The sequence below is a fragment of the Sesamum indicum genome, linkage group LG10, assembly GCF_026168435.1.
Source record: "Sesamum indicum cultivar Baizhima isolate 11 linkage group LG10, ASM2616843v1, whole genome shotgun sequence".
Taxonomy (NCBI): Eukaryota; Viridiplantae; Streptophyta; class Magnoliopsida; order Lamiales; family Pedaliaceae; genus Sesamum; species Sesamum indicum.
Genome location: NC_142666.1, coordinates 16,284,569 through 16,300,819, shown reverse-complemented (window position 1 = coordinate 16,300,819; position 16,251 = coordinate 16,284,569). Strand labels below are relative to the sequence as shown.

Below are 16,251 nucleotides of genomic sequence, written 5' to 3'. Positions count from 1 at the left end.
TAAATATTAATAATATTACACAAACTATCGCTATTTTTTTCTGTTAGAGATCACTTCTATAATTATAAAAAATATTATATAAATAAATCATAAATCAAAAAATATAAAATGTAATTATTCTTATTTTTTTATTAAAAATAATTTACGTAAATCATAGCATATAGGCACTACTCGGTGGGATTTCTTTTAATCACATTTTGATATTAATATATATTATCACACCAATTATATACTCGTTTCATTTGAAAAAGAAAAGTTATAATTTAATTAAATTATATTTCAAAGGTTGAGCCACGTATAATATATGTGTGAAATTTTTTAGAAGATTTTGTATAATTTTTTTTACGTCGCATTAATGCATGACTGACACATATTATTTTAAAAATTAAAATATACAATTCAATTAATATATTATAATTTAAAAATCATGAACACCCCAATCATACACGTACTGACACTGTTATATAATATCAAAGTGAGATAATGATCATTCACCTTATAATCTGGTAAACAATAAATTAGCTTTCGTGAGTTGATCTTAATTTCTTGAGGATTTTGGAAAAAGTCAAAGGCAATAACGCGCAAAGAAAGAGTAAAGCATATACAAATAATCAAGCACCTAATATTTTATGAGCTTAATGCAATTTACCTCTTATAAATATTATAAATGAATAAATTCTTCTTTTATGATAATAGAATAGTAATTTACCTTCTTGTATTTTTTAAAATAAAACAATTTTACCTCATTATCTAAATGATGGGGGAAAATATAAAATTTGAAATCGAAGCACGCCGAACACTTGCACAAGCTAGAAATTAGCCTTTTTCTCTTTTATTCCTTTTCTTCTTCCCCAAAAGTCCCGATTATAATGGAACTTGGGGATATTTATACTACTCGAGTAATAAATGTTAGGGCGGTATAAAATCAATTTTACCCCCTTACCTACCACTAGTATGTGGTTACAATTCAATACTAAAGTTAATATGATAATAACAAAATAACTCAAATAGTGTGGTCTTGATCTCTCGTTGCCGCTTAAGGAAAGGATTTGACTTCCTTTTACATTGCCCTTTGATTCCGCTCCTTGTCTCCATTACTGAGGAGGTAAATTACTTTGATGTAAAAAATACGAACGGGTAAACTGCTGCATTTTAATAAATGGAGGACGGGTTTGGGATGAGTTTGTTGGGACGTGAGAGCTGCTCCAACTAAAAATTCTCAATTTTATACCTGGCCTTGCACTCGACCCCAAATATTGTATTCTTTTATTTTCGAATAATAAAATTATTGCAAAATTAAGTTGAATTTTACTCTAAGTATCTAATAAGGTGATATATATTTAGTTTTAAGCCTATATATTTGCATAATAGAATAGTTTGAGAACTAAATATTGGATGGAAAAAAAATATTTGTATGAATTTTAACTAAATTCTATATAGCTTACCCTCCAAGTAAGATTCTTTTTTAAAAAAAATTATTTAGTTTAAAAATAAAAAATATGTATAATTGTGCATAGTACGGATTCCATGTTGTAAATGGAGAAAAACAAATAAGTAGATACTAGATAAAAATAAAATGTCAAAAAATCCATAGTGAAAAATTATATAAGGATTTATTTTGGTCAATTATTTTGTAATATTTTGTCCTTGGTAAAAATATGACAAATAAAAATATGTTTGAATTGTATTTTATCTGATTTTATATGAAAAGACATTATATAATAAAAATATAATTAAATTGTACGAAAAGACACAATATTTTATAATAATTTTTAGGGTAAATTGCACTCTGATATTAGATCAAAATACAAACACCCTCGATTTTTTGCAAAATTACAGCTATACCCCTGAGGTTATAATTGTAATTACAACTACACTTCATATTCAAATATAAAACTTCCACACACACCCCTTAGAAAATATTACACCAACACCTGTCAGGGAATATAATTGTAATTTTATAAAACATAAGGGTGTCTGCTTAATTAGACTTAACATGAATGGGTGTCTATATAATTTACCCTAAACTTTATATAAAAGATGTGATAGAATAAATATTTTGAAATGATATAGAACCAAAATGGGTTTGAAAAACTCCCAAAACCATGCAATTTATACCTAAAATCTAAATATTAGTTATGTACCTTTTTTCCAATTAAGGACATCTTCTATTGCGTTGCACATACACATAGCACATCACATGTATGATACTGTACAACCTATAGATAACACATCAGGTGCATAACACCGTACCACCGTCGTGTATCGACAGAAATATTTTATACAAATGACGGGTATAAATTATATAAAATAAAATAGAAAATGAAACATCAACTGGGAATACAAAATCTGGACATGCATGAACCATACCATGTTTTCACACCTTATTTTCATCAAAAGCATATTGCTCAAGCAAACTTTGCAACATGAACAGAAGTCTTATTCTTGCGGTGGAGAAAGCAATGACGACTTCACCAAAATTGCCTTACAACATTACACAGTTTGCAATCACAAATGCTAGAGACAAAACAAACCAGAACATGTATCGAACCAACATTATAACTAGAGCTGCGTTACACGAAGATCTAGCGACAGGACAACAGAACCAACCAGTATCTACAGCCTCTTTCCCCCGAAAAACATTTGAGACTTGAAAAACGACAATTGGAATTGCAAACAAAGTACAGTGCAGTTTTCTCTTTTCCTTACCAGTAGTATCAATTGTTGGCGCTTGTCTGAATCGTCAACTCAGAGTTGCACCTCTCTGTCATATATCCAGCTAAATGGGATTCTTGGTACTTCTTTGGCCCTGGCCCTCCCTTGAGCTCTCTCTTCTAATCTTCTGATTCTTGGAGGCAATCCGCAGACGTAGTCTTGAGCTTTCTGCCCTTCTGCTGATAATCCCGTTAAATTCTCCACTTTCCACCTACCAACCAAGTGCTCTAAGATGTCAGCATAGTCTCTTGCCGTGTAGACTCCTAGCCGTTGGGCTACGGCTGAAAAATGATCAAAAAGGTTGTCGTCGTGTCCGTCGTACATCAAGTGGGCTGGCATGGAAATCTTCTTCCTCATCATGTCGGCAAAAGCGAGCACCGTCCCATCGGGATCAATCTCAAATAGCTTTTCAACTATCTTGGTGTATGCAGTTTCATGACGCTTCTCGTCCGAGGCAATAGTACCACATATTTGAGCCAGCTTCAAGTCACCGTGCTCCCTGGCAAGCCGGGCGGTGTTGCCATGGGAGATAAAAGTAGCCCTTTCTTGGAAGGATGTATAGATAAATCCAAGGTAAGGATTGTTCTCTGTCCTAGGATCCTGAAAAAGTTACCAATGGTAGGAGTCAACATCACATGTTGCTGAATAGTATATTAGTTTTAACAGAAACTTTAACGTCCTAACAAGAGCTACTTTTAGAGCATGATGGTACGAGTTGGAGAATGCATTCAGAAATTTTGTGACACAAAACTACAATTTCCAGATGAAATTGTTTATGCTTCACACAGTTTCATTAGCATGCAGATATATGCACCCAGCTTTTTGGAAGTCGAGTGCGTCTCATGTGGCGCCAAAGAGAAAAAGAGCTTTCTGATATTGCAGCACAGAATTAGGCACTCAATAGCAAAGAAAACATAATAGCAGCAACACGATTTCTTATTATGAACTTGAAATCCTTATCTCCAAATCCATCAATCAAAACATAATTAATTGTGAGATAATCTGGCAAAAGACTCACCATTCCTGAGCCAATCAGATACTGGATAGTCTTTTCAATTTGTTTCATGTCGACCCGTCCCGATAGATAAAGATACTTATTAAGAAGGTCCCCATGCCTATTCTCTTCAGCAGTCCATGCCCTCGTCCAAATCGCCCATGAGGTGGGGCTCGCCCCTGTTTCATCTCGCACACCATCTAAGGTATTAAGCATAGTTTGGTATGTCGGGAGAGCTTCTTCAGTGATCATATCTCCAACTAGAACAACAAAATAATCATCCGGAATCTCCCTCGCTCTTTCTCTTAATTCCTTGACTTGATCGTAAAATCCATCAGAAGCAGGATCTGGCAAGAAATCCTGAGGCTGCCAACATTTTTCTACAGGTTTAAGGTGAACCAGTATATTGTTCTCAGCCCAGTCTTCCATAGCTTTGAAAATCTCAATCTTTTGTGGTGGCATAGAGTGTGTAACTTGAACATGAACCTCACGCGGAGGGCTAAAGGGCTTCTTCACGGTGTCAACCTCCCTGTAACAGTTGGAAACAACGAAACAGAAAATCAATAAGATTGTTAACACAATGAGAAATTAAATATTGCCTTGGATTGAGTTCCCACAAGGATAGACATCTAAAAATTTCAAGACGCAGAATAATTAACTCATCTACATTTTCATAACATCTATGTCCTTTCATAACCGGAATACAGAAGCACAAAGGCCCAATGTACTTCGGATACTCAAAGTTTGGTTTAGCTATCTGTTTCTTGTTTAACGCTAAGTGAGAATAAAAGAATCTGTTAACTTTGGATAAATAGAAATTCGAGCCTAAGTTTCTAGAGAATTGGCCTTCAATCATTCTAACCTGACTTGTACATTAGTTACTAATGACACTAACAGATGTTGTTTAATAACTGAAATTGAACTGGGGACATATTTAAGCTGACAAGAAATGTAATGGCTTTAATAACATGGTTGTGTTGAAAATGATCATTATGCTCGTACATAAAAAGGTCATATCATTATCACAAGTCTGATAGCATGTTAACTTGCACATGCATGCAGCACAAAATTAGACAAAAAGAGCGTCGCACCAAATAAAATGATGTAAAGCTCAAAGTCAGATAAGGTAAAAGGGGCACCACAAAGTACCATATATCACATGTAGTGTACAACACAAACACACACAGAGATGATGGCTAGCCATACAAGAAAGGGTCCCCCGCTTCAATATCTTATTTCAAGAAATAATTGAAATCCAGACCAAACAAAAGGAAACTTGAATGAACTTTGCAATGTGGATTGGAAGGATAGAAAGCAAAACTAGGTAAGCTACTCGAGTTCACCGATCAAAAGTTGAAAATGACTTAATTTGGACAAAAAGTACAAACAGAAATGGCCATGCATAAGAAAATCGCGGTACTAAAATATTTAGTTTACGTTCAGAACGTAATAAGACAAAATAAACCACTTGTTTCACAACTCGTACAACAGGATAACCTTAAAAACTGATCGTTATTGAAAAGAAAATTGGTAAGTACTAATCAACGGGAGAAAAAAAGAATCAGCAAATGGGCCGTTTAATTGGAGAGAGTACTCAGGAGGGCAAGGTGGGGTGACTAATTTTTTATACTTATTCAACCTAACCATCCAGCTAAAACCAAAGTTTCTAACCTAAGAACTAACAAACTAAACAACCATCTTTGAGTATCTAGTGATCTTATGCACCAAACTAGCTACCCCGTGTAAATACTTGCTTCCTTCTTCCCGTCCCGAACTGGACGAATATAATTCCACAGCAATTGCATGCTAGTAACAAATAAGCAAATAAATGCATATGATTATCCCATTTGTCGGCTGAATTGGAATAATTTGTTCTTTATCCATTAACAAGAATCACAAAAACCACAGACAAAAGATTCTTAATATTGCAGTACCTCCACCCCCACCCCATTATTTGTATGTCAATTTAATCAGGCAAGCAGAAGAACCAGACCCATACACACAATTCACCAACCAAACACACATGAAAACCCACACTCATTAATCATCCATTAATACAGCAGAAAACAGTACTAATCAGCCACTCATACAGCATGAAACAGTAGTCCTAACCAGAACAACTTCGAAACTGCTTCAAGATCACAAGCATTTAACACAAACCCATCAAAATAAAAAACACAAAATTCGAAATAATCATCGAAAACCCAGATGAATAATCAGAAAATAGACAATAAATTTTGAGTAAAAAGATCTCATTTCACAAAGAAAAGGGGACATGAAACAAAGAAATGCTTCTTGGGCAAAACACATTCACCAAAGATAAAAACAAAACAGAGAAACAAGATTAAAAAATACAAATAGCGCTAACTTGGAACCAGAGCGAAGAGTGGAAGCCATGAAGAACTTAGGAGATCTGATGGTCGCCACCGGCGGGAGAGCAAAAGAAGCGCATTTTGGATACTGAAAATTGCTGGCGTTCAGCTTCAACGCCATTCCTTCTCCTTGTTTCTTGAGTTGCTTTGCTTCTAAGGTTCTGTTTCCTCCACAGAAGTGAGAAGTCGCGAATTATGTGAGAGAGAGAGAGAAGTGGTGGGACAAGGAAGCTAGTTGGTGAAGCAGAGGGATATCTCTCGCTACATACATATATATATATGCATATACACATATATACTACTACATTCACGAGGAATTTTAATTTGGATTAGATTTTGGCCAAGAAAAACCAACGGGCACATGTCGGGCTTCATAATATGTAATTGATTATTTATTTAAAATTATATATTAATTATAAAATAAATATATTATATTTATTATATAATTAATTCAAATTTGATCCATAAAATTCAAACTAACATTTCCCGTATATTCACATACATTACACCAACTAGATGTGAAATTCCCGTGTGATATGTAAGAAAATTGCCCTCATTTCTTGTTATAAGGGTTTTGCCCCTTCCTAACTTTTTGGTATTAATTATTTATTTTCTCAGTTTTTAGTTTATTAACAATATTTTTCTTGTATACAATTTAAATTGTTTATGGTATATCATACAAATATTTGAGTACGTTTTTAGAGTGTATGTATATAAGGGTTAATTATATTTATATTTTTTAAATTATACTTACACCTCAAAAGAATTCTTTGTTCACAACCTGACTTCTAGGGTTTGGAAAGAAAAATATTGATGTCAGCAAAAAAATTACATAAATTTTTATTTTTACTCCTCATTTAATATTCTCATATATATTTTTGTATTTATAAGGAGATAAATATAATATATATATATATGGAGTGATATTAATATTATTGTACTTTTTTTTAAAAGTACAAAATTATTACATGGAAATATTAAATTAAGGGCAAAATTTTGCAAATTTTGTTCAAACCATGATAAAAGGGGTCAAGTGTAATAGTGAATTTTTGCAGGGGAGGTAAGTATAGTTTTGGAAGTTTTGGGGGGAAAGTGTAATATTTCCTTTTCAGATAAGTTCTAAATATAATTGATTCATTATATTATAATTCTGCATTTTGAAAAAAAATCTAAACTGTAATTAACCCAATATATTATATGATTATCTGCAATCTACTAAAATAAGACTGGGGTTATGCTTTAAAGAACTTGTGTATTTTTTTAATAAGATGCATAAAATACAGAATATAACACTAAATTTTATTTTACGGAAGTACCCTTTCAGAAAAACTAAAAATAATATTTAAATATTTTTAACCAATAACAGCATGCCAATAATTTCGGACAAAAATTTTCACATCACAAATTCGATATTTTCTTACTAAACATTAATAAAAATAAAAGGCTTAATTACACTTAGACTCCAATTTGAAAATATGAAATCATACTTTCTCCTAGAAAAATTTTAAAATTATACTTACACCCCTATGAAAGTTTTCTCCTTACACTTGACCCCCTTCCGTTGGTTTTTGGATGAAAAATGCCGACGTTAGTAAAATAATATTACATAAATTTTAAATTTTGCCCATTATTTAATATTTTTATGTATATTTTTGTACTTATAAAGGGATAAATATAATATATTTTTTCTCCTATAAGTATAAAATTATTATATAAGAATGTTAAATGATGAGTAAAATTAGAAATTTATGCAATTTTGTAGCTAATCTCAGCATTTTTCGTCGAAACCTTAACATGAGGGGGTTAGGTGTAAACAATAAATTTTCGGATGAGGTGTAAATACAAATTTAAGACTTTTAGTGGAAAAAAGTATAATTTTATATTTTTTGAGGGAGGTTAAGTGTAATTAATCCTAATAAAAAATAAATTATTAGAATATTTTGTAGTTTTGGTCTAGGTATTCTAATCCTATATTCCTAAGTTTTATCGTACTTGGATGGAATAAATACTATGTCAGTGAGTATATTCCTTCATAATAAATTAAAAAAATGCTGGCTGAAAATGAAATATGCAATCAAAGAGCGGCAAAAATGTAAAGAGAGAAAATCAAGGGGCAACAATGTAAATAAAAGTAAATTTCTGGTAGACTGTGTTGTTTCTATGTTACTAGAAAGCATAAAAAAGCTAAAGAGTTCAGACAAAAGAAGCTGCAGAAATTGCCAAGAGGAAAAGTTGGAAAACGACCCCAAAAGAAATGGATATTCCACTTGGCACCCCTCTTCCACTGCATGAATCCCACCCGTACCCCTCCTTTTTATTTAGGGATAATTACACTCTTCTCCCATAAGATTTGGTGTAATTACACTTAGACCTCTATAGTTTGGAAAATTACTTCTAGCACCCCTAGAATTTGCTTTCATCTAAAAAATAAGTCCTCAATTAGTCAAATTTACTGAATTTGCTGATATTAATAAAAAAATCGAAAAAAATTCTATATTTACCCTCGATTGATTTACTACTGACTTATTGTAGGTCAAATAATTTTTTTTATAATCAAATTACCCTCATATGTTTTCACGCATTAATGCATGTGAGAAGGTTAATCTTTATCTTTACAAAGGTAGTTTAGTCCGAAAAAATTTATTTGACTTGGAATCAGCCAGTAATAAGTAAATCGAAAATAAATATTAATTTTCATTAAGTTTTTTCGTTAATATCAATAAATTTAGTAAATTTTGACTAATGGAGGGACTTATTTGTTAGACGGAAGCAAACCTCAGAGGTGCTAAATGTAGTTTTTCAACCCACAAGGAGTTTATGTATAATTATACCAAACCTTTGGCGACGGCAGTGTAATTATCCCTTTTTGTTTATTTGACAACTCGCACACTCACTCATTAAAGTTATTTAGAATAGGAATAATTACACCTCCTTTCTTGAGATTTGGTATAGTTACGCGTAAATCTCCTATGATTTGAAAAATTACATCTAGCACCTCTAAGGTTTGTTTTCATTTAACAAATGGGTCCATTCGTTAGTCAAAATTCACCGAATTTGCTTATATTAGCAAAAAAGTAAAAAAAAAAATCTATATTTACCCCTATTAACTTATTACTGATTTATAGCAGATCAAATAAATTTTTTCATGGCCAAATTACTCTTATATGTATTTATGCGTTAATACATGTGAGAAAGTATATTTTCACCGTTATAAGGATAGTTTAGTTCGAAAAAACTATTTAACCTGTAATAAGTCAATTAAGTCAATTAAGGGTAAATATCAATTTTTATTTAGTGTTTTTTGTTGATATCATCAAATTTAGTGAATTTTAACTAATAGGGAGCTTATTTGTTAGATAGAAGCAAACCTCAAGGATGGTAAATGTAATTTTCTAAATTATAGGAAGTCTATGTGTAATTGTACCAAACTTCAGAAAAGAGGAGTGTAATTATTCTTTTAATATATCTATATATATATTGTAATTTAGCCAGAATTAGAATATATCATGAAATAATTAAAAAGTTAAGATAAAATGACGTATTTAAATATTTATAATTTTAGATATGTTTGTAAACAAACGTCTAAATATTTTTTTAAAGAATTAATATATAATAATCCATACAATTTTAAATAAATTTTGACAAATATTTAGTTGCGCGTACTTGAAATTTTAAATTTATTAAATTTGGTTCGAATATAAATAGATAAAAGAGAATTAACAAATTTAATGTCATGGCTTCGAATACCATCAAATATGTATTTTATGTGAATTTATTATTATTTATTTTATTATTCTTCGTTATAGCGATGAATGATCAATATATCGCGCAGTTTGTTGAGATATTTATATAATTATAAAATTACCACTTAAGAAAAAATAAAAAAAGAATGTTATTCTAGTTGTAATTAATTTCAACCACCAAGGCCTAGTTTAACTTTAGGGATCCTTCATATATATATTTATATATGTTTTATAAAAATGGTGATTATATATTAAATAATATATAATTTTTTTTATGTGATATTATAAATAAATAAATTACTTATCTATAAAAAAATAATAGCAATTTACTTTCTGTATTTTTTAAAAAGAAGCAATTTACCTCTGACATAACTCACATTGAAACAAGAACTCAAAAACTAATACATAAATAAAAACACACTAACATACTTGAAACTCTGAAAAGTGAGAGTGAAAATAAAATCAAACACCTCTTTGGTGGTGCAAAGATTTTGAGCCAGAATTTGAAAAAATTACACAGTTTCTAAATATATGATCAGGCCAACATCTCCTGACTCCTATTTTTGCTCCATTATTTCACATAAATGATAAATGTGCTTTAATCAGAATATAATTCAATGGACACATTCATATAAGTATGAAAATGGAAACACCCTCAGGAAACATAATACAAAGATTAACAAACAGAAAAAAACATAAGAAGAACATGCAAGAAATATAGAAAAAATCACACAAATCTGTTAAAGGGCTTTCTCCCGACGATAGCGGGCATCGAAACAGTCGAATCAACGCTCAAATCTCCAATAGAATGTGAGGACTGGTGTTTTTCCAATACCTTTTGAGAGGCAGAATCTTTGTTAGACCCTTTACTCCACTTGAAAGGACCAATATTTGGAGTGAGAGCGAACGAAAATCTTCTCTTTGAATCGTTGCCTGGAGTCCCTGGAACTCTCTCCTTTGGATTACTATTTGCTCTCACTTTGGCCTTAGCTGAGACGGTAGGCGACATATAATTCGGAACGGAAAATGGAGGGCAACTCGTGAGGCTGTCGTCGTCCCTCAATGGGAGGTCGTAAGTTGAATTAGCTCCACTTCCTCTTGGTTTTGTGTACTTCATGAAACCCGAGCCATTGCTTGCCGGTGGGGGTGTCCTACTCGGGGTCATCTGAAACTGTTTTGCTCTAACAGGGACCGATGAATCGGGTGTAGTAGCTTCTTGATTGTTGAAAGTGAAATTGCAGTGCTTATAGTTAGTTGGGTTGAGTTGAGGACTCGGCTTGTAATCTGAAACAGGCCTTGGAGGAGTTAATGGGAAATTCTTCTTAGCAGCTTGGTTCTGAGTAGTGCTCTCAGGGGGCAACTGACGCTCTAACCAGTTCCACCACCAGGGAAATCCTTTGGATCGAATGTCGAGCGGACTTTGTGTTGATTTCGGATTAGCTTTCCACAGCTGGTGCCAGAGATCAATAACGTAGGGAAAGATGAGTCATATGTTTGCATAATTATATATCAGGACATAATTATATAACATGTCGGACTCGTAGTGTGATTAAGTTCCATGATCCTTGAAGAAAACTGAAGTATGCAGCATCATAACCAAGTGCTCAACATATAAACTGCCGATCGTTAGGAACTGAGAAAGGAGTATAGCGCATGTGAGACTAACAGAAAAACCAATGCAAGAACAAATATTTTAAGTGGTTTGAAGATCAAAATGCTTCTATGTCCAAGATTGCTCAAGTTGGCACTACATAAAGAGTTCGAGCTCAATTACTGTGATCAAGTGAATCCCAGTCTGACTGTGTGTGTATTATGTAACCTTGTTCCTGGAAATTTATGTCAACGAGGCAAAAAGGGAGAAGTCGGTTTTCACCTGGTGAGAATATGCATAGGCCATGGCTCTCTCTCTTTTAATGATTGCCTCCACTTTTCTCCGTAACCTTGCTTCTATTTCCTCTTTTGTCAGCATACTATCGTCCCAATCTTCACTAAGACCAGCCTCAGTCTACAACACCAGGAGACAAGACTAGAACAAATTATCCCGGCGTGGCTTTTGATCTATGTGCATTGAGAACATGATTTTGCATAGCTAATACTAGTTTTCCCGAAAAAAAGAATTTATAATTCCACGATTCAACAAAAAGACAAGATGATTTTATAACTTCAAAGCTAAAATTCATGCAGAACAGTATAAATCCCATAAATACAAATACCATTTTTGGAGAGCCAGTCCTCGCTAAGAAATCGCAAGACAGATAGTGAAATATTTGCAGAAAGTTAAACAAGAGCACAACAATTTGTACGTGGTTCCTAGAATGTTTCTTTGTCCATGGACGCTCAAGTTCCTTATTAGGACAGAATTTCTTGAAATATGACAGACAGGCTGCCTACAACTATTTATGTGATGCCTGTAAAACGGTGTAAAATGATTATTTTAAACCTGACAACAAAATGTATGAAATCGATCAATTAAAGCATTACGTTACGTTTGAGGTTAATTCAATTCATGTAATACACATGGCTACAAACTATTGTTTTCTTTCTCTTTTTCGCTTGTACAAACAGTGCAAATTTTGCTTTCAAGATAAGCAAAATTTTTAACCGGTCAAAGATGTTAGCTCTCCAAATATTTAAAGAAACAGTGGAAAAAAGATAATGAATAAGAACTCACCAGTTGGTTCAAGGTCCATTTGCTCAGGGTACTCTCGACTTCCTTATCATTTCTGTAAGCTTGGTGCTGGAATGCCTGGTTTTCCAACATTTGTATCCGCCGTGACTGAATTTGTGTTTGGACCCTGACCAATAGCTGCATTTGTTTCATAGCATTCATCGTTTGTCGCTTTACATTCTGCCCTCTTACCACTCCTTGAAGCCTCACTAATCCCCTCAAAGCTCTGAAATTCCTCCGTGCCTGCAATGTTAAAGCATAAAATGAGTGGATATGGCAGCAACTATGAATACGAATGGACTAAGAGATGAACACAAATCAGGTATTACAGACGTCGCATATAAACTTCTGATGGCATTATAGCAAACGTAATCATATAAATCGATCTGTGTTCTCCATTTACTAGGTGTAAAAGGGTAAATCCACAAAAGCAGTTACGGTACTCCAAATAGGCAAAAGCACAAAAGAAATGTTTCTATGAACACCTTCTTCACCTAGTAAGAATATTACCAAGTAACCTCTATATGCTGCCTGGATCTTAGTGGCTGAAAGGTGTTGGTTCCTTAGAGTCAGTTCTGGCCTCTGCACATAGCTAATTTCCTTGCGGCTTTGCGGCACCTTCGGAGAAGCGGTCTTGGAAGAAGAAGCGGCCACATGAGTGAACGTGGATAGAAGTAAAGCCCTGGGAGAAACAACCCTCGGGGAAGTAGCCCTTGGAGAAGTGATCCTTGCAGAAGAAACTCTTGGAGAAGCAGCTTTAGGGGAAGAAGCTATATGGGGAGCAGCCTTATGTGAAGCAACCCTTGGAGAATTCGGCCTCCAAGGCAAAGCAGGTGGAGTTTTCAGCTGTTCGGAAGATGTAGGAGGCCTAATCAGCAGTTCGTCTGCTTCCCCTAATATTTTCTCGATACTACTTGGCTCTCTGAAGAGAGGAATGAATGATTTGGTTTCTCCATGCCTAAAAATTCCTTTCCCCTTCTTCTTTTCCTTACTGCTTTTCTTATCTGATCCCTGAATTAACATATGTTAGTTAAGCAAGACTCATACATTCTAGTTGATTCTACGGTGCAAAATTTGCCCGAATACTTGAAAGTGCTCGGAAATGGTGATGAACCAAAGTTTACGATCTTGAAATGGCATTGCAAGTAATAATAGTCAATATAATGACATGAAGTTAGAGGCCCTCTGCTTTTCCTTATGCGAGCCTCAAGAAAATAACTTACATGGGATGGCTTCTCCTTTGAGTCGTGTGCAAAAACTCTTTTGATTGCTGAAAACCAGCTTCCCTTCTTCCCCATGTTCTCAGCATTACTGTTTCTCCCTACATAACCAGCACGATAAAGGCCAATTCAGCCGCTTCAATACAAATCATGCATGCAAAATTATAGCATTGATGTATGAGAAACTCGAGCTTCAAAAACAAATGCACATCAGTTCATCAATTTTCATCGACATATCCGAAACAAGAAGTTGGAATACAATCTACAGCAGAGTGTCGCGGACTTGTACTGCTTCAACCAGTACAAGAGGCACACCTTCTTCACAATATACAATTCAAATGTTCAAATCTTGAGTCCACAGCAACATCTTTATAAGTGTGTTGCAATAATGAATGAAAACTTCAACAATTGTGAATTCATTCAAATTTGAGTAAAATTCGAGTTTAGATTGTAATGGTCGAATTACGGGCATCCAAATGCAAGAGAATACCAACATTCAGTTAAGAAAGGAGAACATAGGAATTGTATTTTGCAAAACACTAGAATTCATTAACACGAATCCAATAAGACAGAACATGAAAACAAGCCCAGCCTGAAGAAAACTGCAAGGCAATTAATTATGTAGAAGCAGTTGCTGAGGGAAGGAAAGAAATTTACAGCACATTCTGGCTGGTGTTTAGGACATCATGAAACATATACTAAAATGATTTGAAAAGGGGACAAGACAAGATTGATGATATAATTTCAAGAATTTGAACATGGGATAAATGCTCAAAATGGGGGACAATCTCCACATCAGCAAATCATAGCATCCAACTGGGATAAACAACCGTAAACCAGTCAGAAAATGTCCAACATTTTAAACCCCAACTCACACACACACAAACACACACTCAAATTCAAGTGGATGAAAAGATTCAGATAATTTCCCAGAACTCCCACCTCACTGATTCATGAAAAAATTGACAAAAATTCCACCAGCAACTGAAAAAAGATTCTTGCCCACCAAAAAATGTAGGCAAAAGAAGAAGGGGGGGGGGGGGGGGATACACTTACTTTTCCAACATTTGGAGGGAAAAGTAGCCTAATCCCAAGAGATAATCTCTACCAGATCATGCAATGTCATCCACCTTAAAAAAAAAGATAATTACCTTAACTATTTCTCCAACCTTCAGAAACCTTCCAGAAAGCTGCAACAACTTAAACAACTCCCACAACAGCTACCTATAGCTACACCATCATCCCTCCCTCTCTCCCTCTCCCTCTCTCTCTCTACAAACACACATGTAAGTATATAAACGAGTTTCTCTCTCTAGCCCTCTAGCCAGCCTCTTTCTTAGTGTGGAACAACATGCTTCTTTTCTTCACAGACACCTTTTCTAGCCTCCTTCCTTTCAAAACAGGCCAACTACTTAGAACTCTCTACCTCACCACCCTCAGTGTGTGTACTCTCTCTGTGTGTGTGTATCTTTGTTGTTGAGCTTTGAATTATGTTTTTGCTTGCAAAAGATTGCAACTTTATATTTTATTTAGCTCTTGTGTGTGTAAATTCATTCATATATATTTATGTTTGCTTTTCTTTGTGGTGTCATAATGATTCATGATGATGATGAAAGGTAAATATGCTTATTTTTTACTTTCCTGTAATCGGCAGATTTGGCCTACAGCTACATTGAGTGGATCAACCATATGTAATTGAGTACATAACAAAAGTTGAAAACTCTCTCTCTTTTGTGGGCTCAATTTTCTCATAAATTCTATGCTCCCAAACATAAATAAGATAAATTTCATAATTCCCACATAAATAATTAATGCCCCTTTTAATATTCTAAGTCTTGGTTTAATTTAATGGAGTTTTTGTTGAAAGTTTGAAATATAAATTTCAACACATTTTTACCCATAGTAGCTAATGGGAATCAAGGAAGAATAGAATAAAATAATAATAGTAAATAATACATATTTAGATAGAAATATTTCGAGTAGTTTATAACGAGTAGTATTTTATTTTTTAAATTTAATTCTATTATTTTAAGTTTATAAATACTCGGGTCAGACTCATCATCAAATACCTTCGATTATTGAAAAAAATATTTTCTCTAAAATATTTTAGATTTAACATAGTTAATTAGTTTTAATTTACTCATCCTACCTCAGTACCTCGTTATAAAGTAGTAATTTCGAGCTATTCATTTTGGTTGAACATAAAAAGGGAAAATTCTTATTATACTATTTAAAAAAACATTCTTTCAAAAGATATATGTTTGTTTAGCCTATTTTAAAATAACAAAAATACATAAAGCACAAAGAACTTTCAGCTCAATAAAGAAAAAAATATAATTAATTATTCTAAGAAAGATCACAAAAAAGAAAAAAAGAACTTTAAAAATTTAGAGTGTGGACGTAAAAAGAACAACAAATATCTTTTTTTTTTTACGCAAGTAAAAATCTTTTCGCTAAATTCAAAAAGATTGTTCCCTGTAGAAAGAAATTATTAAATTAGTTTTTACCTCAAAAAATCAATAAATTTATTACCAAAGAG

At 33.3% G+C, this 16,251-nt stretch overlaps 2 protein-coding genes across 2 annotated transcripts; both read right to left on the bottom strand.

Moving 5' to 3' along the window:
- Positions 1 to 2,439: 2,439 nt before the first annotated feature.
- Positions 2,440 to 6,348, bottom strand: LOC105171954 (stearoyl-[acyl-carrier-protein] 9-desaturase, chloroplastic). The gene is made up of 3 exons (XM_011093234.3): positions 6,078 to 6,348; positions 3,734 to 4,238; positions 2,440 to 3,315 (listed from the first exon to the last, which is right to left on the bottom strand). The coding sequence occupies exons 1-3, from the start codon at positions 6,200 to 6,202 to the stop codon at positions 2,749 to 2,751; spliced, it is 1,197 nt and encodes a 398-aa protein (XP_011091536.1). The 5' UTR covers positions 6,203 to 6,348; the 3' UTR covers positions 2,440 to 2,748.
- A 4,086-nt stretch (positions 6,349 to 10,434) lies between these two features.
- On the bottom strand, positions 10,435 to 15,269 carry IQD13 (IQ-domain 13). The gene is made up of 6 exons (XM_011093236.3): positions 14,864 to 15,269; positions 13,716 to 13,813; positions 13,003 to 13,503; positions 12,496 to 12,735; positions 11,698 to 11,829; positions 10,435 to 11,274 (listed from the first exon to the last, which is right to left on the bottom strand). Exons 2-6 carry the CDS (start codon positions 13,788 to 13,790, stop codon positions 10,552 to 10,554), a joined length of 1,671 nt encoding a protein of 556 aa, XP_011091538.1. The 5' UTR covers positions 13,791 to 13,813; positions 14,864 to 15,269; the 3' UTR covers positions 10,435 to 10,551.
- Positions 15,270 to 16,251: the final 982 nt, after the last annotated feature.